This window comes from Lynx rufus, unplaced genomic scaffold, assembly GCF_022079265.1.
Source record: "Lynx rufus isolate CCGP_SWC_20201006 ecotype Redwood Valley unplaced genomic scaffold, mLynRuf1.p SCAF_2, whole genome shotgun sequence".
NCBI classification, from domain to species: Eukaryota; Metazoa; Chordata; class Mammalia; order Carnivora; family Felidae; genus Lynx; species Lynx rufus.
Genome location: NW_025814834.1, coordinates 204,962,962 through 204,987,680, shown reverse-complemented (window position 1 = coordinate 204,987,680; position 24,719 = coordinate 204,962,962). Strand labels below are relative to the sequence as shown.

General features: G+C 47.3%; 2 protein-coding genes across 2 annotated transcripts; both read left to right on the top strand.

The window, feature by feature from the left end:
• The first annotated feature begins 918 nt into the window (after window positions 1-918).
• Window positions 919-12,491, top strand: LOC124515320 (elongation factor 1-alpha, somatic form-like). Its single transcript, XM_047084120.1, has 7 exons — window positions 919-1,062; window positions 4,049-4,228; window positions 4,327-4,623; window positions 8,045-8,195; window positions 8,282-8,538; window positions 10,320-10,554; window positions 12,107-12,491. Exons 1-7 carry the CDS (start codon window positions 919-921, stop codon window positions 12,226-12,228), a joined length of 1,386 nt encoding a protein of 461 aa, XP_046940076.1. The 3' UTR covers window positions 12,229-12,491.
• A 2,203-nt stretch (window positions 12,492-14,694) lies between these two features.
• Window positions 14,695-19,188, top strand: RPL11 (ribosomal protein L11). Its single transcript, XM_047085075.1, has 6 exons — window positions 14,695-14,706; window positions 15,479-15,629; window positions 17,048-17,154; window positions 17,387-17,518; window positions 18,569-18,679; window positions 19,110-19,188. The coding sequence occupies exons 1-6, from the start codon at window positions 14,701-14,703 to the stop codon at window positions 19,137-19,139; spliced, it is 537 nt and encodes a 178-aa protein (XP_046941031.1). The 5' UTR covers window positions 14,695-14,700; the 3' UTR covers window positions 19,140-19,188.
• Window positions 19,189-24,719: the final 5,531 nt, after the last annotated feature.

The following is a 24,719-nucleotide window of genomic DNA, read 5'->3' as shown; positions in this document are numbered from 1 at the left end:
GAGACCGAGAGAGAGGGAGATGGGGAATCCCAAGCAGGCTCCACACCATCAGCGCAGAGCCTGACACGGGGCTCAAACTCACGAACCTCGAGATCATGACCTGAGCCAAAGTCGGATGCTTAACCCACTGAGCCACCCAGGTGCCCTGAACCTACGACTCTTAATCTCAGGGTCATGAGTTCAAGCCCCACATTGGGTGCGGAGCCTACTTAAAATTAAAAAAAAAAATTTTTTTTTTTAATCCATGTGGTTCTTGAGGCCCAAGAAGATCCAGGAGGCAGATAGGTAAAACATTAGAGCTCCAGCCACTTGATCCTTCTCTTCCCCACCCTTTCCTATGCACGCTCCCCGGCCCCCCAAACACACAGGCCTGATTACCCAGGGACCACCTCCCACCCCAGGGCTGCCTTTGACCCTTGGCCCACTTTTAGCGTCCTAGAGGTGGTGGGAAGGGGGTATCAATCAGCATCTCAAAGCCCAGAGGAGCTTCCTTTGGGTGCTCCTCTCCCAACCTGGAGAGGGAGAGCCCACACCCTGTGAGATGGGTGTGTGTTTTTCCCACACATCCCGGCCAGCCAATAGGGACACGGGATTTCCGGGGCGGGCCTGAGAAGTCCTCCGTAAAAGGAGGTGGGGCCCAGTGCCTGTTGGTCTGTTCTAGGTGTGAGGAGGTACCAGGGGCTCCTCCGGGCTCTGGAGGTAGGCACGTCCTCCTTGGGGCTGGGGGAGAGACCAGAGCATCCTCAGGTGTGAGGTGTGGGAAAGGCCCCTTCTCTGCCCCCTCGGCGAACTGATTTCCTCTTCTACCTCACCCTCGGCCAGCTGAGCTGCCCCGGTCCCAAGGAAGTTGAGTTTGGGGCAGGAGGCAGTTAGTTCATGCACTGAGCACACCTCCCCTCTCTCTGAGCAGCTCCCAGCATGGGCAAAGAGAAGACCCACATCAACATTGTGGTCATCGGCCATGTGGATTCGGGCAAGTCCACCACAACGGGGCATCTCATCTACAAATGTGGGGGCATCGACAAGAGGACCATCGACAGGTTTGAGAAGGAGGCCGCGGAGGTGAGGCTGCTCTATCTGAGCCTCCCTGCCCTCCTTTCCAGCCTTGGTTTCCCTGGGAGGGATGCCTCTTGTGGGCTGGTAGGCGCTTTCCTGCTCAATCATGCCATGCCTGGAAAATGTGGCTGCCATTTTCCAGGGGAGACAAATGAGGCTCCAAAGGGTGACAGTGCTTGCCTGGGGATGGCACCAAGGTTTAAATGTCAGTGTGACTCAGATGCCACGCTGTCTCTCAGAAGGTAAAGCTGCCATTTAAGAGGGGAAAGGATTTATTTGCCAGGACCTTAGGGCCCTGGATACAATGCTGAACTTGGCAAGCACTGCCCCCTAGAAACTCCTGGTCACACACCCTCCTGTTACACGATAAGCTCTGCAACAGCATGGGTGCTGTAGGAAGCCCAGTCAGGAACAATGAACGCGTCCTGAGAGGCCCTGAAGGCTTCCCCGAGGAAGAAACCTCCTCTGAGCCTTGAGGAAATGGGGCAGGTGTCCGTGAGCCACCAGGAGATTGGAACAGCAGGTGTAGTAGGCCTTGAGTGCCCTGGTAAAGAGCCTGGCCACTTTCCCTGCAGCCACTAAAGGGTTTCAAGCACGCGAGTGACAAGAATCAGACAGTATCTTTTCAGAAGAATCACACTGGCTGCAACACAGGGACAACAGGCCCAAGGGCCCAACGGTGGGGGCTGGGAAGCCAGTTGGGAGGTTGTTGCTCCTGACCCACAGGAGCAAAGATGGTGGCCTGGGCTCAGGCGGCAGCAGTGGGCATGGCATGAAGAGTAATGGATGGAGTCCAGGGACTTGGAGTTGGGAAATCCACAGAACTTAGGAGTTAGCTGTAGGGAAGGGGGTAAGGGAGGAAGAAGAGCTGAGGGTGAGCCCCAAGTTTCTCACTTTGGAAACTGGAAGATCGGTGAATATCGGGAGCAGAGCTGGTCTGGAGTCTGCTCTAGATGTGTGAAATTTGAGGTGTCCACAGGGCTTTCTGTGCTGATGTCCAGGAGGGCAGCTGAGTATTGGAGTCCAGAGCTCAAGACAGAAACCCAGGTTGGAGACCAAACCACGGGAGTGAGCTGGGTACACGCTGTGGGAAAGGATGTGGGACAGAGTCCTGGGATGGGTGGAGAAAGAGCCCATGCAGGGGAATGAGAAGGGAGACCCAGGGAGGTGGGTGGAAAACCTTAGAGTTGAAAAAGCATCCAACAAGATGGGAATAGTCTGTAGAACCAGCTGCTGTAAAGGTATAAACAGATGGAAAAGAGAAAGCAATAGGTCATAAATCAGTGCCACCAGCTATTTTCCTAATGTTGGCTTCCTTGGGTATAGTTGGATGTGGGAGCGCTTATGTGCCAGGGGCTGCTAAGGAAAGTTTGAGAACTTTGAGAAAGAGACTGGTCCACAGTCAATATGACAGAAGCATAACCAGGGTTATAGAAAAAAACAAATGGTCTGATGCAGTGGTTCTCAAACTTTCTGGTCTCAAGAACTCTTTACATTCTTAAAGCCACCCAAAAGAGTTTATGTGAATTATATATTTATGATATTCAAATTTGAAAGTGAGGTTTTAAAAATGCTTAATCCATTGGGGTGCCCGGGGTGGCTCAGTCGGTTGAGTGTCTGACTCTTAATTTCCACTCAGGTCGTGATCCCAGGGTTGTGGGATCGAGTCCTGTGTAGGGCTGCAAGCTGAGTGTGGAGCCTGCTTGGGATTCTCTCTCCCTCTGCTCCTCTCCCCCATTTGCGTGCATGTGCGCTCTCTCAAAAAATGCTTAATTCACTTAAAAATAATAGTAATAAACTCTTAATATGTTAACATATTTTTCATACAGAGTAAGTGTGATACTTAACTATTTTCCAAAACAGAAAATGTTGGGAGGGTGGCACTGTTTTACATTTTTGCTGATAGCTTTAACTCCTGGCTTAATAGAAGACAGCTGGATTCTCACCTGCAATCAGTCTGTTGTGATTTCACATGTCATGTAACCTCTAGAAAAGACTACACAATGGTGAGAGAGTGAGGGCGGGGGAGGCAAATAATGTCTTCATATTATAAATAACAGTTTTGGCCTTGCAAACTCTAAAAGGTATCAGGGTCTCCGGACCACTCTTTGATAGCTGCTTATCTAATAAATGTTCTTAACTACAATGGATTTTATAGACGTTCCTACAGTGACAAAAGTTAGGACACCTGGGTTCTAATTCTATCTTTTAATAACCTAGTTAGTGTTCCTGGGGGGTGCCACCTGGTCTCTGGTCTTTCTTGTTCTCCACTCTGCCCTCTAATTAGAGCTAAAATGAACAGATGCCCAGGTCCCGTGAGCTGGCAAGCGGTAGAGTATTCCCTGAACAAGCATGCTAACTTGAATATGCTACCACCTTTAGGTAGTCTCATTTTCACCAGTGCTGAACGAAGCTCAACTTTTCCAGGGTGTCACGAGTAATTATCAGCCATAGATACTGGTTTAACCTTTAACATAAGGTAGTGGTTGAGAGTTTGAACTGGAGTCTGATGCTTTGGGTTCAAATCCTGACTCTGCTGTTTATTAATTATATGATCTTGGGCCAGTCAGTTAATTTCTCTGTTACTGTATCTGCAAGATGAAGATAATAAAACTTCACTGAGTTGTTGGGAGATTAAATGAGATAACCCATGTTAAATGCTTAAAACAGCACTGAGCCCATGCTCAGAATTACTTAGGTGTTTGCTACTACTGATTGAGGGCTTGCTGACCATGTGCCAGTGGTCCATATGCCTGCCTAGGCACTCTGTCATTTGGCCCTGCATCACTCTGACTTTAAAACATGCTCTGAAAGAAAAAATTATATAAGTAATAAATTCTATTGTTTGAAAGATTCAAAGGCATCTCCATACACTGACTGCCCTGTTACCATCCCTCTCACTCTCAACTCGTTTGGGAACTTCTTTCTTGGTTCATGGGCAGCTTTGGATACAGGGGTGACCCTGGGGTCTTCCCTCCTATTCCTGGACCAGGTGGGCAAAGGTTCCTTCAAGTACGCCTGGGTACTGGACAAGCTGAAGGCAGAGCGGGAACGTGGCATCACCATTGACATCTCCCTGTGGAAGTTTGAGACCAAAAAATACTACATCACCATCATCGATGCCCCAGGTCACCGTGACTTCATCAAGAACATGATCACAGGCACCTCACAGGTACCACTAGAGTTGTCTTGGCTCTGCTTTGGGGGTGGGCAGTGGGTGTCCCAGGCCAAATTTGAGCTGGGCCTTCTTGCCCCTGTCACTTGGGCCAGGCAGACTGCGCTGTGCTGATTGTGGCAAGTGGTGTAGGTGAGTTTGAGTCTGGCATCTCTAAGAATGGGCAGACCCGTGAGCATGTACTGCTGGCCTATACGCTGGGTGTGAAGCAGCTCATCGTGGCAGTCAATAAGATGGACATCACGGAGCCTCCTTACAGTAGTGCACGCTTTGAGGAGATCAGCAAGGAGGTGAAGGCCTATATCAAGAAGATCGGTTACAACTCTGAGGCTGTTGCCTTTGTGCCCATCTCCGGCTGGCATGGAGACAACATGATAGAACCCAGCAACAAGGTGAGAGCTGACTGGGACAGGGCCAATTCAATGCAACATTCCCACTCAAATCTTTGAGCTTCTCCTAGAATTACCAGCATTTTTAGCACGCTTATGGGCCAATCACTGTGCAGGGTCTCCTTCCCCAAGGGTTACATAATTTGATCCCCATTTTACAGATAAACAGAGATTACTCAAGACTATACAACGAGTAAGCACAGAGTTGCATTGCACAATGTAGTAGTTACATGTGGCTATTAAATTATTAAAGTTAAGCCAAATGAAATCATTTCAGTTCCTTAGTTGTATTAGCTACATTTCAAGTGCCCAACAAACATATGGGGCTACCATATTGGACAGGGAAGTTACAGAATATTTCCACCTTTGCAGAAAGTTCTGTTAAGCAGTGCCAGCAGAGTCTAGAATTCTAGTCCATGCCTATGGCATCTAAGCTACCTCTCAAGGCAGATTAGGAAGTGTGGGGGCAATATAAATGTGTCTAAGATATGGTCACTGTGTTCATGGATCCTGGAACCTAACAGAGTTCAAAATTCTTAAATGAGTGTCTCCCTACAAAGGAAGTCTAGCTCTGGCATCAGACCTGGGTTCAAGCCCCAGCTTTCTCCCTCACCCAGAGTAAAGGGGTAAGAGAGGAATTAATACTCTCTGCCTAAGGACTCCTTTCATGGGACTGTGAGAATTAGGTGACAGACTCCACATGGGTTCATGCGTACAGTTGGTGCTCAAATGCTAACTCAAATGCTAACTGCTATCTATCACTGATACTGCCTAAAGCCTACCTTTTCTATAACTGACTTGAGGATTCTTAGCCGTTTCCTCCACATGTACATATCAGAACCTTTTTCTGATTGTAAAAATGTTAGACATTACTTTTATAATGAGCCTTTCATGTAGATATGAAGCATAAACTGCAATCCCATAGCTTATAGATAACCTGGTTTTCATGCAATTCTTTCTAGATATTCACAGCTGGACTTAAACTGTATGTGATTTTTCTAGAAACTCTTTGTTTAGAATCTCCTTTGCCATTTAAACCTGTTTAATACTTAATGGGTGTTTTATATTGCAGATCACAGAGGTACAGTTTAGCCATATCCTTATTAAATGAAAATGGTATTTGAGAAATTACCATGTGCCAGACACCAGACTAAACACTTTAATGGACACAACCCCATGAAGAACGCATTTTATTCCCATGGAAAATAAGAAAACTGGGACACAGTGTAGTTAAATAATAGCCCAAGATCACCAGCTTCCAAGAATATGGTTTCTTGTTTTGTTAAAAACCACCATAATCATCTTGGTAAATAAATCTTTGCATGTGTCCTCGATAATTTAATTAGAATAAATTCCTACTGAAACAAAGGGTAGGCATTATTTTAGAGTCTTCTGACACATATTGCCCAACCGTCCTTAGGAAAGATTAGAACTACCATTGGCAGTGTGTTCACTTGGATGGTACTTCAACATTTGCATGCTGGGCACTGTCCTTGGTGCTGAGGGTGTGTTGGGGAATGAGACCCAGCCCTGCTCATGGCACTGCAGTCTTGGGTCTTGGGTGGGAGAGACAGGGGGGTGGTAATATAGTGGATGATGACAAATGCTAAGAAAAACTTAAGGATGAGGGGGGCATGGTATGAGAGAGTTCTTCTATATTGGGTGGTGAAGGCGGGCTCTTCTAAAATGACCATAGAACAGAAACCTAAAGCTTTGGTGCCCATTCCCCAAGTATTAGCACATAGTTCAGCTAGTGAAATAAGGGGATTTTATCTTCTTGTCCCTTCGGGCATTTATTGGGCACCTAGTATGTTCTAGATGCTAAAAGAACAAAACATGCAGTCAGTGGACTAGACAGTACATTTAGGATTTAGCCTCCACTCTCAAGAAATACCTGTGACATTGGAGACATCAGTTTTCCCATTTTTAAGATGGGGGGTGATGCTGACCTCCTAGGCTTATTATGCAGGCCTCTGAGTTGGCATAGAGCCAAGTTAGTGTCCAAATTCATCAAACTAATAGAAGAGATTATCCTCACAATGAGGTTCTGTTTGAGTGGGGCGTTGGCCTCCTTATCAACTTCTTGTTTGGGCATTGGGCAACCTACTTTTGATCCTCAATTATTCCTCTGTAAAAAGAGGAAATGTTCTTTTTTTTAACGTTTGAATTATTTATATAAAAATGCTTATTACAGTTCTTCAAAGCTTCCTGCTTCCCTTCCACCCCACGCCCCCGGCTTACTAGAGTTGAGTATTAATAGAAATTATAGCTTTATTCCTTGAGTCACCCATTTTTTAGTCCATTAGGCAAGACGTGTTCTGTGTGGCTTCTGTGCTGCATAGCTCTGCTTCTCCCTCACAGAAGAGGGCTTACTTGACTGGAGCCTTCTTCCCTACCCACCAAAGCCATCCCTGATCCCCCTTACCGACCCTTTCACCCACGGCAGTCCCTGCTCCTCTCTCTTCTGAGAGTCTCACTAAGGACTGAGAGATTGTTGTGTGTGATTCCAAGGCCAGGGCACCTCTCCCATGTCCTGCCTTTAATCAATAGGTAAGGGCTGCCATTGCTTTAACACTGATGGTAGACTGAGATTTCAAAGCCTAGGGATTTTCTCAAGGGTCTATGACCGGAAAGGAGACATGTGACTGGGATTCCACCAGTTTGCCTTAGGCCTGAGCTAAGGCCACATGCCGATCAGCTCTGCCGCTTGATGGCTGGCTGCTCACTTGGCCTTTCACATCAACCTCCTTGGCTCTTTCTGTACCTCCTCTGTCCTGGATTTCCAGTTAACTGATACATCTCTGCAGGCAAAGATGACGTTTCTGATGAGCTTTGGCGAGGGTTTTTAGAGAAGTAAATAAAGTGTCTGCTTAAAAGGCATGCATACGATGTACTGTCATACTTAGTTATCCTTTTAGAAGGCCTCACACTCAATAACGCTCTCCTGGCCTAAGATGTTGGGGAATATCTAGTGTTCAGAAGGTGTAAGTGTTAGAGTATTTGAGTTGTATCTTCATTCTCGCTCCTGATGCTTACTTAATTCTGCTGTATGTTTTTTCTGCTCCTTTGTTTCCCCATCTGTGGGATGACAAGATGGAATGAGACCCAAGAGCTAATCAGACTCTAGGAATCTCTGCTTCCTAAAAATATTGGCTCAAGTTGGGCAACAACAACAAGATTTAGAGGAATAGCCACCACTTAGTGGGTGTTTAGTACATGTCGAACATTGTGCTTGGTGGATTGCATGTGGCCTTTTGTGTTTTACTTGAGCCTGCAAGGTAGGTGGGGATACGTTTCATAGATGAGGAAGCTGAGGCTCAAAATGCATTAAAAAATTGCTTGAAGTCTCATGTTAAAACCAGTTTGGCACCTGGGACAGGCTCCCTCAAGCCTAAGTGAGCTGCACATTTGGTGGCTTTTCCAGATGTCCTGGTTCAGAGGCTGGAAGATCACCAGGAAGGAAGGAAACATGGTGGGCATGACCCTGCTAGAAGCGCTAGACTCCATCATGCCCCCTGCCCGCCCTGTGAACAAGCCCCTGCGGCTGCCTCTGCAGGACGTATATAAGATTGGGGGTGAGTACATGCTGTCTTGGGGGTGCTTGGGGTTGGGGGCTCATGGAGGTCTGGCTGCCGACGGCTGTGGTTGCTCTGTCCCCCAGGCATCGGCACTGTGCCCGTGGGCCGGGTAGAAACAGGCTTCCTCAGGCCCGGCATGGTGGTGACCTTTGCCCCCTGCAATATCACCACGGAGGTCAAGTCTGTAGAGATGCACCACGAGGCCCTGGCTGAGGCCCTGCCCGGTGACAATGTGGGCTTCAATGTGAAGAACGTGTCGGTAAAGGACATCAGGCGGGGCTATGTGGCAGGAGACAGCAAGAATGACCCGCCCTCAGAGGTGGGGAGCTTCGTCTCCCAGGTGAGGAGGACCATTTAAGGGGTGTCCTCCTGAGACAGCCACACTGTCCTAGGAGAAGAATGGCCCACTGGGTCATTCAGGAAGTGGGCCCTGAGCATATGCTCCATGCTAGGCTCTTGACCTGCAGTGTAGGTACAGTCCAACTGTCTGGGTTAGGATCCTGATTGCAGCTTATTTGCTACTTTGCCCTTTAACTAAACAATGTACTCTGCTGATCTTAGCTTCCACAGTATGGTCTTGATGTCTTAAAGCAGTTTTCAAACCAGGTGGATTAGAATCACCTGGGGAGTGTTACAAAAATGCTGACTCAAAAAAAAAAAATGCTGACTCCTGGGGCGCTTGGGTGGCTGGGACTTAGCGCCTGGTGCTTAGGACTTGAGCTCAAGTCATGATCTCCACCGGCTCACTGCTATCCGTGCCCGCTTCAGATCCTCTGTCCTCTCTCTCTGCTCTTCTCCTGCTTGCGTTTGCAGGCGCACTTGGCGCACACTCTCTCTCAAAAATAAACATTAAAAAAAAATGCAGATTCCAGGGGTGCCTGGGTGGCTCAGTCAGTTGAGTGTCCAACTTTGGCTCAGGTCATGATCTCATGGTTCATGAGTTTGAGCCCCGCCTCCGGCTCTGTGCTGACAGCTCAGAGCCTGGAGCCTGCTTCAGATTCTGTGTCTCCCTCTCTCTGCCCCTCCCCAACTCACTCTCGGTCTGTCTCTCAAAAATAAACATTAAAATTTTTTTTTTTATTATTTATTTTTGAGAGACAGAGCACAAGTGAGGGAGGGGCAAACAGAATCTGAAGCAGGCTACAGGCCCCAAGCTACCAGCACCGAGCCCGACGCAGGGCTCAAACTCACGAACCCACGAACCGTGAGATCATGACCTGAGCCAAAGTCAGAAGCTTAACTGACTGAACCATCAGGCGCCTCCCCCCACCCTCATAACTTTTTTTTTTTTTTTAATTTTTTTTTCAACGTTTATTTATTTTTGGGACAGAGAGAGAGCATGAATGGGGGAAGGGCAGAGAGAGAGGGAGACACAGAATCGGAAACAGGCTCCAGGCTCTGAGCCATCAGCCCAGAGCCTGACGCGGGGCTCGAACTCACGGAGCGCGAGATCGTGACCTGGCTGAAGTCGGACGCTTAACCGACTGCGCCACCCAGGCGCCCCCCCTCATAACTTTTTAATGCAGATTCCTAACACTCTTCTCAGTGGTTCTGGGAAGTGATGCAATAGACATGGGTGGAACCTGGGAATCTGTACGTTAGAGCTCTCAGGTGTTTCCTTGGCCCAGAGTTAGAATGTGAAGGCTGTTCTAGATGCAAAGTCTGGCACATTCTTACTTGTGCATGTGGAGGCTGGTGCTACCTTGTAGTGAGCTTGGGAACATTAAATGAGGCGGTGATATGTAAAACAGCTGACCTGGGGCCAACAGGTCACCTAACAAGTTAGCTAGCTGCTATTATAATCCATCTTCTGAATGGTGGGGAAAAGTAGTACGTAAATAACGTACAAATGTGTTGGTTTTAGTGTCACTCACCCCCAGCTCTGCCACTTGCCTGCTGTTCCATCATGGGTAAGTTACTCAGGCTCTCTGCTGTGAAAATTAAATCGGAATGCATGAGATCTACTTAGCACAGAACTTGGTATACTCAATAAACGTTCAAATGCTCACTATGACTTAAAATGTGTCCAAGGGGCCTGACCCCTTGGCTGGTCAGGGCTGCCTCCTTTGGAGGATGCTTGGCTAATCCCCTCCCCGGCTCCCATCCCACCCTGGGTTCCAGGTGATCATTCTCAACCACCCTGGCAGTATTGCGGCTGGCTACTCACCAGTTCTGGACTGCCACACGGCCCACATCGCCTGTAAGTTTGCAGAGCTCAGGGAGAAGATCGACCGGCGCTCAGGCAAGAAGCTGGAAGATAATCCCAAAGCCCTAAAGTCTGGGGACTCGGCCATTGTTCAGATGATCCCACGAAAGCCCATGTGTGTAGAAAGCTTCTCAGAGTACCCACCCCTTGGTAAGTCCTGACAGCACCTGGCTAGTGGGGCTGCCCCATCCTCCTCCTGGCTCCAGGGAGCCAGTTAGCCAATGTGTCACATCCAAGCCAGGTTGCAGAACCTGGTTAGAAGGACCTGAGTTCCAGGTTAGAGGGGCTCAACAACAACAACAACAAAAAAGGAAAATGGTTTTTGTCTAGTGTCATACAGCAAGGCAGGGGCCACTTTAGAGCCCTTGTTACTCAAAGCAGGGTCCGTGGACTAGCAGCATGGGCATCCCCTGGGAGGTGGTTAGACATGCAGAGCCTCAGGCCCCACCCAGACCTGCTGAACTCAAGTCTGCGGTTTAACAATATCCCCAGGTAATCGGGATGCATATCGATTTGAGACACTCTGATCCAGAGGAGGTGAATAAAGCAGAGATTATTAGGGATCTTCTTTTTCCATCTTCTCTAGTGCAGTGGTTTTCAAACCTGGCGGATAATCAGAACCACCGACGGACGCTATTAAACCCAGTGGCTCAGGCCCTGATAGATTCACCTGGTCAGGGCTGCAGCCTAGGAGTCTGTTTCTTAGATTCCCCAAGTATATTATACATGGCTAGGTTTGAACAATTAACCTAGAATGTTCTGAACTCTAACGTATAGGGGGTAGGCACTTTTGTACAGTGCCTATTCTGTGCTAGATGATAGAGATTTTTTTTAATTTTTTTAAACGTTTATTTATTTTTGAGAGAGGGAGACAGAATGTAAGTGGGGGGTGGGGCAGAGAGAGGGAGACACAGAATCGGAAGCAGGCTCCAGGCTCTGAGCTGTCAGCACAGAGCCCGATGCGGGGCTCGAACTCACGAGCTGTGAGATCATGATCTGAGCCGAAGTCAGACGCTCAACCAACTGAGCCACCCAGGCACCCCACAGATGATAGAGATTTATAAACAAACAAGCCCCGGCCTTCAGGGTCTCCCAGAGTGTGAATTTCAAAAGGCTAATTTTAGAGGCGGGCCACAGAGGCTGCCACATGAATCTTACAAAGCTGGTCTAGTACTTCCTATCTCTGCCAAAAATACTATGAGGTTGAAGCCAGATGCCATAAGCCTTTCCCTCCACCACTTGAAGTCAGAGAGCATTCAAGAACTCCCCTCCCCTAGGAGAAGCATCTGCCAGATTCACAGTTGAATGTAAATGAGATCCGTCCTGTGGGTTGTTGTGGTGGGCACAGAGAAAGAGCTAGCTGGTTGGCAGCTGGAGCATCGGTATGGTAGGTTGGTGAGTTGCACCAAAAGCAAAGTTTTTCCCTGTGACCTTTACTTATGGAAATGGGATGACAGTCCAGTGGCTAAGAATGTAAGTGTTGGTTTGAGACTTTCTGGGTTTTCAACCATCACAGCAGAGTGACCTCCTTCTTTCCCCCAGCTTTCCCAACTATAAAGTAGATAGGAGATCTATGAGACATGAAAATTAAATGCACTCATATGTATAATTTAGGGTATTACTTATTTGGCCTCCCGTGCAAGTGTCCTAGCTCTTGCCTTGGTAGCATTCCCCATTTGTTTCTTCATGTCCTGTGTCCTAGGTCGCTTCGCTGTCCGTGACATGAGGCAGACGGTGGCGGTTGGGGTCATCAAGGCTGTGGAGAAAAAAGCAGCAACTGGTGGCAAAGTCACCAAATCTGCCATGAAAGCAGCCAGGAAGTGAGTGGTGACAGCTACTTCAGGCCTTTCCAGGCCAGGAGCAGCCCAGGAGGAGCCACAGCTGGAAAAGAATGGGCTCAAGGAGAAGCCTTGGACTTACTCTTCTCTTGCCTTAACTGTCTTAAACCTGCCCCCTGCTAATGCAGTTTTCTTTTTGCTGAGGAGCTTGAGGCATGGGAATAAAGCACACCAAGACTTTTTGCCCCCGCCTCTGTTGGCCTTGATGTTGCAAGCAAGGAGGAAGCAGGTGGGGTGCTCAGTCTAACTCTACCCCTTGCTTTCCTTCTGGTGCCTGACTGGTGCAAGAACCAGAGAGCTGGGGCCACAGGGAGGAAAAGGTGTAAAGAGAAAAGTCCAGGGCAGCTTTTGGCCCCGGCCAAGTTCATCAGTTCCTAGAACAGGACTCTAGTGTTAAACAGCCTGACTTTAGTGTCTATAAAAGTTACTAAACTTCTGTGTGCCTTGCTCATCTGTAAAATGGGAAAACAATGTCGGCCTCCACAGGGATGTTGAAGTTTGAGCAAGCTGGTGCTTGCTGGGCATGGTAATTAGCTACTCTCATTAACATGGTGTGGGCACTGGAGGCAAGTGAGCACTATCCTGGGATAGCACCATCCAGAACTGGGGAAGTTCTGTTGGAAAAAAGTTGGCAGGGGGAGAGTGAGCCCTGCGATTTGTAGGGCAAGCTCTGTTTTAGATCTGCAGGGTACATGTCTCCCTCAGGTTATTTTAACTTCAGCTTGACAATTTGAGCTACGAAGCTGCAAGAAACCCCAGGTTTCTTTCACCCAGAATCCCCAAGTCCTATTTACCACATTTTTTCCCTGAATTATTTGAGAGTGATCTGCAGACACAATGGCCATTTACAGCAAATGCTGCAGGTGTATTTCTCAAATCCAAAAGAATATTCTGATATAACCAAGGTAAAGTGATCAGCATGAGGGTGTTAAATTAACATGGGCCCACTTCTGAAATCTGCAGGTCTAACTCAGATTTCACCAGTTACTCCAAAAACATGCTTCACGGCAAAAGAAAACCCAGGATCATGTGTTGCATTAAGCTATCTTGTCTCTTTATTCCAAGTTTTGGAGCCGCCCCTCCCTTGGTTTGGTCTCTCTGAGAGGTTTGACTGAGGCCTCAGCTCTGAGCTAGCTAGTGGGTGCTTGGAGGAAGCTCAAGGGTGCAGGGGTGACTGATGGGGGGGAGGGGGACGAGGGGTCTTTTTACTCTCCTCCCTCAACCCCACTTCCCAGAAGTCCCCTTTGACCCTACTGGATAAAACAAGGAGAGCCTGGGGGATTTTACCTCCCCTGTAGCAGTGGGAGAAGGGAATTATGGCAGCAGTAATAGGCTTGTCTCTTTTGCCACCAAAGCCTTCTGTCCATTTATTCCTGTTAAAGAAACTGACTGATTCGAGATTCTACCTCCGTTGTGGATCCTGGCAGCCCCTTGAGTCCCGATATTGAGGATTTAGCGTAAACCAGGAAGCTCTATTACTGTTTGCGATTGGAGCCTTCGTCAGAGACCGATCTTGCAAGCCCTTTTTGTGACTGCAGGTTGACTCTTGACTATACACCGTGTCTAACACATTTTGGGGGGGCGGAGTGTGTAAGTTTGCTTGGCTATAGTGGGTTTATATTAAGAGCAACCTCGTATTGCAAGCTTACTGCGTGCCCTACGCAATTACCTTTGATTTTCACAACAACGGCACATGATCTAGGTACCCATTTTATCTTTTAATTTTTTTTAACGTTTGTTTTTGAAGGGGGGGGGGAGGAGTAGAGCGAGGGAGACACAGAACCGGAAGCAGGCTCCAGGCTCTGAGCTGTCAGCCCAGAGCCCGACGCGGGGCTCGAACCTACGAACCTCGAGATCATGACCTGAGCTGAAGTCGGACGCTCAACCGACTGAGCCACCCAGGCGCCCCTAGGTACCCATTTTAAAGCCGAGGGAAACTGAGGCTGAAAGAGGTCTAATTGGTAACCTGCCCTGGGTCGCATAGCGATGAGCTAGCCAAGATAGGAGCACAGCTGCCTGTCTCCACAGCTCAGGACTCTTAAGCCACCACTGTTCTAATTGTATACATTCCATTTGTTCACATTTTTACCGAATAAAATAAAATTTTTACTTCACAGTTTGCATAATTGATTTCATGTAGTTCTGGAAGTCTCATCACGCAAGAACCACCAGGTCCGGAGCCTGGGGGGAGGGAAGAGCGTCAACGGAGACCGGAAGCTCAATGAAAAGTCCGTTCGGGAGCTTTAAAAACCGCTTTTGGAAAACCCAGGTCCCGGGGGCCTGCCGGCGTCGCCCGCGGCTGCCGGCAGCTCCCACCAGGCCTCGCCGGACGCTGCGTCGCGTCGCTCGGGCCCCTCCTGCTGCCCCTCAGCTCTCCCTTTGGCCTGGGAAAAGAGCCCGCCTCCTGACCCATAAGGCCCTGGGCCGGAAGCTCCACTTTCTCTTCCTGTCCTCTACCATGGCGGTGAGTAGCTGAGCCCTCGGTTTGCTTCCCTTCATCCGCGTTCATCCACGGCCGGCCGAGCCCGCGGGAGCTGCCTGGTCCGCGACCGGAGGAGAAGGGAGCCCGCAGTGCTGGCCGTGCCGAAACTGGCAGAGCCATGCGGGCGCAGGGCGCGGAGCTGAACCCTGTCGCCTCCCCTCCGCTCTCTCAGGAGCGGGCTCGGAGCAGGCGCCGGGAGGGCTCAGAAGCATAGCCCGTAGGCTGCAGGGAGCGCGAGCGGAGCGAACGGAGGGGCTGGCACGCGGTGTCAGGACCTGTTGCCCGTTCTGAGGACTTGAGACCTCCCCGGCGCTGGGGAACCTCAGCCTGTTTGTCCGCTTGGGGAAGGCGCTCGCCTTCTGCCGCAGCCGCTGGGCTGCTTCGGAACGGAACGGGGACGTCGCACAACCACGTGTCTCCCGTTTCCCCAGCTTTTCAATTCGATTTTCTCCCCCATTAGCTTTGTAATGGGGACGCGCTCCGACACCTTACACGTTGAGTCCCTTGGGCTTCATCCATTGCCTGTAATTTTAACTCCCGATACCCGTCCTGAGTTTCCATTCACCCGTTCCGTGCGTCGAGGAAGAGACCAGATCCCGAGCTGCCTGCCTTGGTGCCTCCCAGACTTTTTTGAACCCTTAGGGCCTCCGTTAGGAATGGGGATGAGCAGAGATCGGTAATGCTGTGTATCCAAATGCTGGACTCGCAGCTGTGGCGGGGTTGTGTGTTGACTGCTGCGCTTCCCGTGTTGCAGCAGGATCAAGGTGAAAAGGAGAACCCCATGCGGGAACTTCGCATCCGCAAGCTCTGCCTCAACATCTGTGTGGGGGAGAGTGGAGACAGACTGACCAGGGCAGCCAAGGTGCTGGAGCAGCTCACAGGCCAGACCCCTGTGTTCTCCAAAGGTGAGCAGTGGCAGTCAGGGGAGAGGGCCGGTGGCCGAGTATGCCTGGGTGTTTCCTATAAATTAGGTTTCCAGCCTGTTGAGGGCCCCGTTTTGCAAGTGACAGTTGGTATCCCTCAAAAGCATTAGCTTCCTACAGTACCCCAGACATATCCTCGTTTCAAAATTGGTTTTGGTGTTGGGATACCAGGTTTTTAAGTTAGGAGGGATGAAGCTAGGACTGGTCCAGGGAGAGATCTTACAGGCAGAGTGGAAATGTTGGGAATGCAGTAAATGGTATTTGGCTTGATTCACATTTAGAATTTAGGGGCTACATTAAGAACAGAGTTGTGTGGGGCACCTGGGTGGCTCAGTGAGTTAAGTGGTGGACTCTTGATTTCTGCTCAGGTCATGATCTCGTGAAATCGAGCCCTGCGTCGCGCTCCATGTGCTGCTTGGGATTCTCTCCCTCTCTCTGCCCCGCCCCTGCTATGCGCGTGCTCACTGGCACTGTCTCTCAAAATAATAAGCTTTGTTTGTTTTTAATGTTTATTTTTGAGAGAGAGAGAGTGCAAGCGGGATTGGGGCAGAGAGAGAGGGAGACACAGAATCTGAAGCAGGCTCCAGGCTCTGAGCTGTCGGCACAGCCCGACACTGGGCTAGAACCAACAGACCGTGAGATGACCTGAGCTGAAGTCAGACGCTTAACCGACTGAGCCACCCAGGCGCCCCTCAAAATAAATAAACTTTTTAAAAAATAATGTAAAACACAGAGTTGTGTACCTAGACTAATGGGGTTCAGCTCGTAGCTCCATCACTTGCTGGTCTGACTTTGGCGTTTTTAGGTCTCAGTTTCCTCATTGGCCTGAGGGGATGTTAATAAGCTTGTGATGGATAGAGTGAATGAATTGTGTGAAATGCCTGCTGCCTGCCACGCCCAGTGTAGATACTATCATTGTGTTGATTTTTTTGTTTTTGAAGTTTCATTGCTTTAGGATACTGGAATATGGCAAGTTCATGGGTTCAGAGCCTGCCTCTTATTTGGGGCACGTTAACCTCCCAGAACTTCATCTGTGATAGGAGGATATTACAATAAGACTTTAGAGAATGTTAGCTACTATCAATAATGTTTTGTTTAGAACACAATGGTCATACTCCTTTCTAGTGGCCTATTCTGGCCGTGTACTTGGCCCCTCCTGAGACTTCGACATTATGACTTGGAAGCTCTTAATTGCTGAAGTTACGACTGAGTGACTTGGAATTGGAAAATCTATTTTCTGTGTTAAGGATGAAACAGATGTGGGCGACACCAGTTAGAATGCCACCACTTAGGATGTGGATGGATGCTTCATGTCTCTTAGACCTGGAGATGATGTTCTGGGGAAGAGGTGAGTGGGGTGGACGTGTGATATCTGACTCCTTGTTTCTCCCTACCTGCAGCTAGATACACCGTTAGATCCTTTGGTATCAGGAGAAATGAAAAGATTGCTGTCCACTGCACGGTCCGTGGGGCCAAGGCAGAAGAAATCCTGGAGAAAGGTCTAAAGGTGAGGCTGATCTCTGAATGATTTCTCTGGGTTTTCCTCTGTGCCCTTTACATGTTGGGAAAGTTCTACGAAATCTACAGTTGTGACGTGATTTGTGTTGTGGGAAAATAAGATTTTATCCATGATCAAGTTAATCGAGTCGTATCTCTGGGGTGCTGAGTGTTGTGGACTAAGCTAGTAATTTTGGGAGAATTTGAGTTGACACAGGGTGTAATTGCATTTTTCTCCTTAGGTGCGAGAGTATGAGTTAAGAAAAAATAACTTCTCCGATACTGGAAACTTTGGTTTTGGGATCCAGGAGCACATCGATCTGGGGATCAAATATGACCCAAGCATTGGTATCTATGGCCTGGACTTCTATGTGGTATGGATATTTAATCTTTTCCCGTCCTGGTCTGTGAGGAGAGTAGACTCTGCCTACTCCTTTATTTCGTATGTGCTATCTTGATGTTACGATGTTGGATTGAAGCTTTGAGTGTTGTCTGCTTTGTGTTGTCCCCCTTGGGAAGACGTGCCTCATTTGTGGCAGGTGTAGGAATACAACACTGAACTAGATAGACGGGATGCTGCTATTGTGAAGATTATAGTCTAGGATCTAACAAGCACCATTACGACTTAGAGGCTGAAGGAACTATTCCACCCACTGAATTGAAAATTTGAGTGAGTTCTGGTGCTGTATTTGGCGTGTGGGTTGGCTGTACTAACTAAGGCCGCTCTTTCCCAGCTCCTTCCCTTAGGGAAGGTAGGGTGGCTTCCATCCAGAGGACGTAGATACATGTTTGGTGATGTGGCTGTTTGCTCAGTCAGGATAGGGATTTCAATGTACAAATGACCATTTGTGTGTTTGTCCAACCGTGAAACTAAATAGCAAAAACCAGAAGTCCTGACTAGTGTGGAACCTGAGTAATGGCAGCACCCGCATTAGATTTGAATATCCAAATGCTAAGGAGAATCTGGTGATCACAGGAAGTTTGGGAGAAGCAAGACTTTAAGAAGCACTTTTGAACTGAAGCAGAAAAAACGAATAACTATTTCTTTGTGCTTCTCAGAATCTGAAATTTTCTATAATGTATATATTATAGTAAGATTTTTTTTTTTTTAATTTAATGTTCTTTTAAAAATGTGCTTTGGAGACTGGGGAGCGATGGTGGAGAATCCTTAGCTACCATTGGAAGTCAGGCAGGGAGGGTGGGAGGTGCTTGCAAGTTCCAGCCTCCAAAGCAGATTTAAAGTGTGGTATGTTGTCCTGGATGCTGCTAACAGTTTTATCAGACCCTGAGATCGAGGGTCTCTTGCTCCAGAATTCGCTGGGGCCACCAAATGAGTCTTGATGATCAGTCTCCAATGTGTGAGTCTTGTCCGTGTACTCTTGACTCTGAGCTGGCTAGGTGACTGTTGGTTATTCCTGGGACAGGTGCTGGGTAGGCCAGGTTTCAGCATCGCAGACAAGAAGCGCAGGACAGGCTGCATTGGGGCCAAACACAGAATCAGCAAAGAGGAGGCCATGCGCTGGTTCCAACAGAAGGTAAAGCTGATTTATCTCAGGTGAAGTGGTGGAATGTGGTGTTGGAGTTGGGATTTGGGGGTGCAAAATCCAGCACCATTTGGTGGGTAGTTTCTTTAAAGGTAGTATATTTGGGCAACTTGGCAAACGTGGGCTTCCAGGGTTGGTGGTTTGAACACCTAGAATCAGGCTTTCTCCCCATCCCCATAAATGCAGGTCGTTGGAAGGGGAGGAATATGGCTTTAATAGGAGCCCCCTTTTCTCAGGGTCAAGCACAGTTTGAGCACAATGTAGTAGTTGTTAAAACTGGCCAGCTTCCTGTTCAGTCTAGAAGGGATGTGGGATTCAGAACTGAATTCATGTGTCAGATTTGGAGTCTCAAACGTTAGCCATTGCTGCAATCTTTGCTGTTGCCTCCTGTTGTGAAAAAATAAAATCTCTTCTCTTTCAGTATGATGGGATCATCCTTCCTGGCAAATAAATTCCCGTTTCTATCCAAAAGGCCAATAAAAACTTTTCAGTGAAATGTATATATTACTGTTGTGTGTTCTGTGAAAGGAGCCTGGCCATATTCGAGTCCCTGGACCTCAAGCCACTTAAAGCTTCAATGGGAATAGCTGGTAACAACCCTGTCGTCCTCTGGATGCCAGTGTTTCCTGGCAGATCGAAGCCTGAGTTTCGCAGCATTGCCTGTGCTCACCATACCCTTGTTATTAGGCTGTGGTGGTGGTACGGTAGTCACGTGGAAACTGATGTTAGAGGGGAGGGTATGATTGGGGCTGGGGTTTGAATATAGAGCCTTGGTTAAAGGTGGGATGCAGGGCTCCCATGTTTCAGGAAGCTCCCTCTATTCAGTAATTCTGCTCTTCACTAGAGATTATACCAGCACTTGTATCTGTTGAAGGAAATCACAGGTTTTGGCGTGTGATGCTTGGGATTAAATTTTGGTTTAACTGTTCAGATTCAGTTTTCCTTTAAAATGAGGATGTATAGGGTTGTTAAGGCAATATAAGCAGAGAAGAGAACGGTCTTTGAGCCAAATTGGATGTGATTCCCTGTCCTCCCTTTTATCCACTATGTTACCTTAAACTAGTTAATCTCTGCCTCAGTTTCTCAATTGTATCATGGTGGCAAGTGATAGCCCTCAGAGGTTAAAGATTAAAGTTTAATACGGCTAGAATACTTAGACTTGTACCAGGCACACCGTGCTCAAAAAGGGTTAATTTTGTGTTTTGGTATATGAGAAATGTTACCTTTTATCAAAGTTTGCTCTTCTTTTGGTGTGAAAGTAGAATTTCCTTATCTTTTCCGTGTCACTGAATCAGTGACATTCAAAAGCCACCATTTCTCTGACCATTAGACACAGTACTTGGTTGATGGTTCATAATTTTCAATTTAGGGTTTACATTTTGAGCATGTTAATTTAGTTCAATAACTTGTGACTATTGAGTTCAGTTCTCCGGCCACCTTTTCACTACCATTAAATGGTTCTAATTTGTTAGCTGCGTTTGTAGTTATTTTAAAACCCAGAGATTATTTGGTGTTTTTAAGTTGTTATGAAAACATAATTATTTTTGTATTCCTGATAATAAAATCTTAGTGAGATCAGATACAGTTGCTTAAAGTGGAGAATCATGAAACGTGTTACCATATACTTTTTGTTTCACTTAAAATTTATCAGTATGCTTTCACTTTTCAGTCTGACTCTAGGGCTAGGGCTATCACCTTGTAAACAGTGAAACTTGTGTAGGAGTGATTCTTGTGGTTCAGCTTTATTTTTATAGGGGAGGACTTGATTTGTCCTAACTTCTATAATTAGAATAACAACTACAACTGGAATACACATGTGAGAACAAACTGTTGGTGAACATGTAGCTAACTAGTGCTCGTGGGTGCTAGCTGCCATGGGAAGTCAGTAATATGGTACAGAGATGGAGAGCATAACGCTTGTTTCATTTAAATAAAGCAATTCAGAGGGGCACCTGGCTGGCTCAGTCATAGAGCAACCAAGCCTTGATCTCAGGGTCGTGAGTTCAAGCCCCATGTCGGGCATGGAGCCTACTGTAAAAAGATAGATTGTTCCAGAAATACAGAATGTAGAAAATGAAAGGCCCTCTAATGCCACCACCGTCCTTGTGCACTTTACTGTTAGCCATTTGCCGTGTATCTGTATGTTTTTATGTTTATGTTCCTGTTTAGCAGTAAAACCTGCCTATCCTTGATTTGGTCCTGCCATGTGTATTCAGTTGAGTCCCCATTCTATTTTGTTGTTGTTATTATTTTTTTTTTTTACTTTTTTTTTTTTTTTAACTTTTTTAACGTTTATTTATTTTTTGGGACAGAGAGAGACAGAGCATGAACGGGGGAGGGGCAGAGAGAGAGGGAGACACAGAATCGGAAACAGGCTCCAGGCTCTGGGCCATCAGCCCAGAGCCTGACGCGGGGCTCGAACTCACGGACCACGAGATCGTGACCTGGCTGAAGTCGGACGCTTAACCGACTGCGCCACCCAGGCGCCCCTTTTTTTACTTTTTGAGAGAGAGAATCCTGCGAGGGGCGGTCAGAGAGTGCAGAGCCTGAGCTCAAGAACTGTGAGATCATGACCTGAGCCAAAGTTAGATGCTTAACCAACTGAGCGACCCACGTGCCCCATGACTTCCCGTTTTAAAATGAAACTGCCTGGGCTCCTGGCCTAGTAGAAAAAGGACCCTTGGGAGTTTAGTGATCTGACCGGATTTTAGTCCCAGCTCTCAGTGGTATTCTGGGTGAGTCCTGGAACATGTGCCCTGGGGCTAGTGGGGAGATTTTACTAACCAGTTTAGAGCTTTGGTGTTCAGAAAGCTTGCCCCCTGTCCTGGTTAGAAGCTTGGCTTCCAAACGGATGTCAGACTGTTGTCAAATTCACAACAGTTTGAGTTGGCATCTATTCACTTGTTGTTAAGTGGTACTGTTCCCTTGGGGTTTGTTAAAACTCTTGGGTCTCACCTCAGACCTACTGAATTAGAATCTGCTTTTTTTTTTTTTTAATTTTTTTTTTTTCTACGTTTATTTATTTTTGGGACAGAGAGAGACAGAGCATGAACGGGGGAGGGGCAGAGAGAGAGGGAGACACAGAATCGGAAACAGGCTCCAGGCTCTGAGCCATCAGCCCAGAGCCTGACGCGGGGCTCGAACTCCCAGACCGCGAGATCGTGACCTGGCTGAAGTCGGACGCTTAACCGACTGTGCCACCCAGGCGCCCCTAGAATCTGCTTTTTAACAAGATCTGTAGGTGATTTGTATGTGCACACTAAAGCCTAGGAACTACCCACATGCTAATGCCAAAACAGGGAGGGAGGACATAATACCTAAGGAAATTTCTTTAATAAATTTAGTTTTGTGAAGTTCTTGCTGTGTGGTGGTTTTTCTGATTTCTTCAGCTGCTGTCCATGGAAACATGGACTGACATTAGGTTGCCCTCTGCCCCATGTTACATTGTGGTTGTCTTCAGAATAAGGTTGTGTTCTAGCAGGCATCTGTTTGTATCCCAGTACCAGGCCAAGAAATACTGGATGCTACTTTGCTGAGTGAATGTTCTCTTCCTGCAGCTATTGTTTACGACAGAGTTCTCGATCCAGGACAGTAATCTGTCCCCATCCTGGGGTATTTGAAAATTTATGAGGGAGGCCTTTCAATTATCCCTGTAAGTAGGGCTGCTCTTGGTATTAGGCCTATAGGTCAGGGGTGTCCAACATTCTACCATTCAGGATAATTGTACAGGTAGCTATGTGGATGGATACAGGGTGGTCCCTGATACTTGAGCAGGTGATGGGGCCAGCCAGCTGTGCAAAGGCTTGAAGGTACGAGTGTGGTTGAGAAGCAGCAAGGAGACTAATTAGAGAGCAAAAGTGGCAGTGAGTAGTAAGCAGATGAGATCAGGCTAGTGAAGGGCCAGATCACAGCCTACCATTGAAGATTATAATTGCTGCAGCAAGACAGACTTTTAAAAGGAATCGGGGCAGAAACGGGGAAACTGCTTAAGTTGTACCAGAGTGCTTGGCATTTTCTTACACATAGGATGACCAAAGGGGAGAGATCAAAATCCAGATAAGAGTAGTCTAGGGTTCTTTTTAAAGATGTGACCAACATTTTTCAGAATGGTGTATGTATATGGATATGTTACGGTTTTTGAGCTGGTTGGTAGAAAATACCAATCCCCACAGGACTGTGTTTCTGCCAGATAACTTAAAAACACGTGATAATCACAGGACTAAGGGCAGTAGGTTTTCTTCCCCCATTGGAAACTAGCAAACATAGCTAATGTTAACTTTTAACATAATTGAGAGGAAATGAGGTACAATTTTAATTTGTGCTTTTTTTTCTCAAGTGTATTCTCATATGATTATGCTGGCTTTGTAATATGCTGTCTTTATTTTTTTATCAAAAAAAGTTTTCATGTTTATTTTTGAGTGTCCGATGGGCAGAGAGAGAGGGAGACCATCCGAAGCAGGCCTCAGTCTCCAGGCTGTCAGCACAGAGCCTGATGTGGGGCTCAAGCCCACAAACCGCAAGATCAAGACCTGAGCCAAACTCGAATGTTTAACCTACTGAGCTACCCAGGTGCCCCCCCTTTTAAATTTTATTTTAATGTAATATGCCGTCTTTTAGAGGTCTAGGATATGTTGCCTTATCTGTACAGCCAATGCTAAATAATTGGAATGTTAGTTCCATAAGACTGCTCCATGCGCCAGTACAGGCTCTCTCTCGTTTTGGCTGACGGTGTGGTATCTGTAAGGTCCTTGCATCTTATCTGATGCAAGTTATCTGATGCTGTGGTATAGTTGAGAAATGTGATCTGTTTTCTGCTCTGCTTCCCCTGCTAGCATCGTGACCATAGGCAGGTGACACAAGGCAAATTGCAAGCTCTCTGGCCCTCTAGAACAGAATGGCCTGCTAGATTTTGTGCATGACCCCTTATCTTCTCATTTTGTGCTTTGGCCTTTTTGTGCAGTTTAACCACCTGCTAGTCCCAGTCTGTTCAACTTCACATGTAGGTTGTGCTCCGGACAACTGGTAGGTAAAGACCACAGTGAGTAGGCTGCTAGTGGCTGAGTCCGGGCTTTCTAGGGGAGTGGCAAGTTCAGGGCCTTGGAACCACCACAGGTAGTTTAAGCTGCCAGTCACTAGGGACCTCACTGGTGCCTGGGGGTACAGAACCACTTGCAGAGCAGCTTGTTATGGAAACGGCAGTGTGTGGTTGTCAGAGGGGAATCCAGCTTAAGGCACCCGGGGGGCACCAGGACAGAGCTTCACTCTGCTCAAGGTGCAGGAAGGCTAATGTTTTCACAAACCTGAACAAAAGTGATCAGTTGTGATTGTATCACTTGAGGACCTTATATAACATGAGTTTCAGGTGTTATGTAATTATATTTATCATTACTGATTTAATTTGCTTTTGGATTAATGTCAGTAGTTACTTAGAGTTTGAAGTAGCTTGGGAGGCAAAGGCATTCAACAACTTAAAGAAGAAATGCTGTTCTAGACTCCCCTCAGTTACCCTGCTGAATGTACTGCTCTGATAACAAGAATTCTAACCCTTTTAATGCCATGGTAACTGCCCCTGAAAGTGTTTTCCTACAACAAATTTCTATTTTTTGCTTTTAAAGATTGGTTCTGTTCAAACATTACATGGTATATCATAGTGGATAAGAGCACAGAATTCGGGGGCGTGGGGAGATGCCTGAGTGGCTCAGTCAGTTAAGCATCTGACTTGATTTTGGCTCAGGTCATGATCTCACTGTTCATGAGGTCGACACATCAGGCTCTGTGCGCACAGCAAGGAGCCTACTTGGGATTCGTTCTCTCTTTCTCTCTGTCCTTCCTCCTGCTCTTTCTCAAATAAACATTAAACACACACACACACACACACACACAATTTAGAATTTAAGCATCTCAAGTATGTTGCAGGTCCCTGGCAGATAGCATAGGCTCAATTCCATGGAGAGTCCCACTAACTGCCAAAGCAGATAGTCCTACGATGGTGGTTGCTCTGGGAGTGGTCATCCAAGCAAACTCCAGGGGA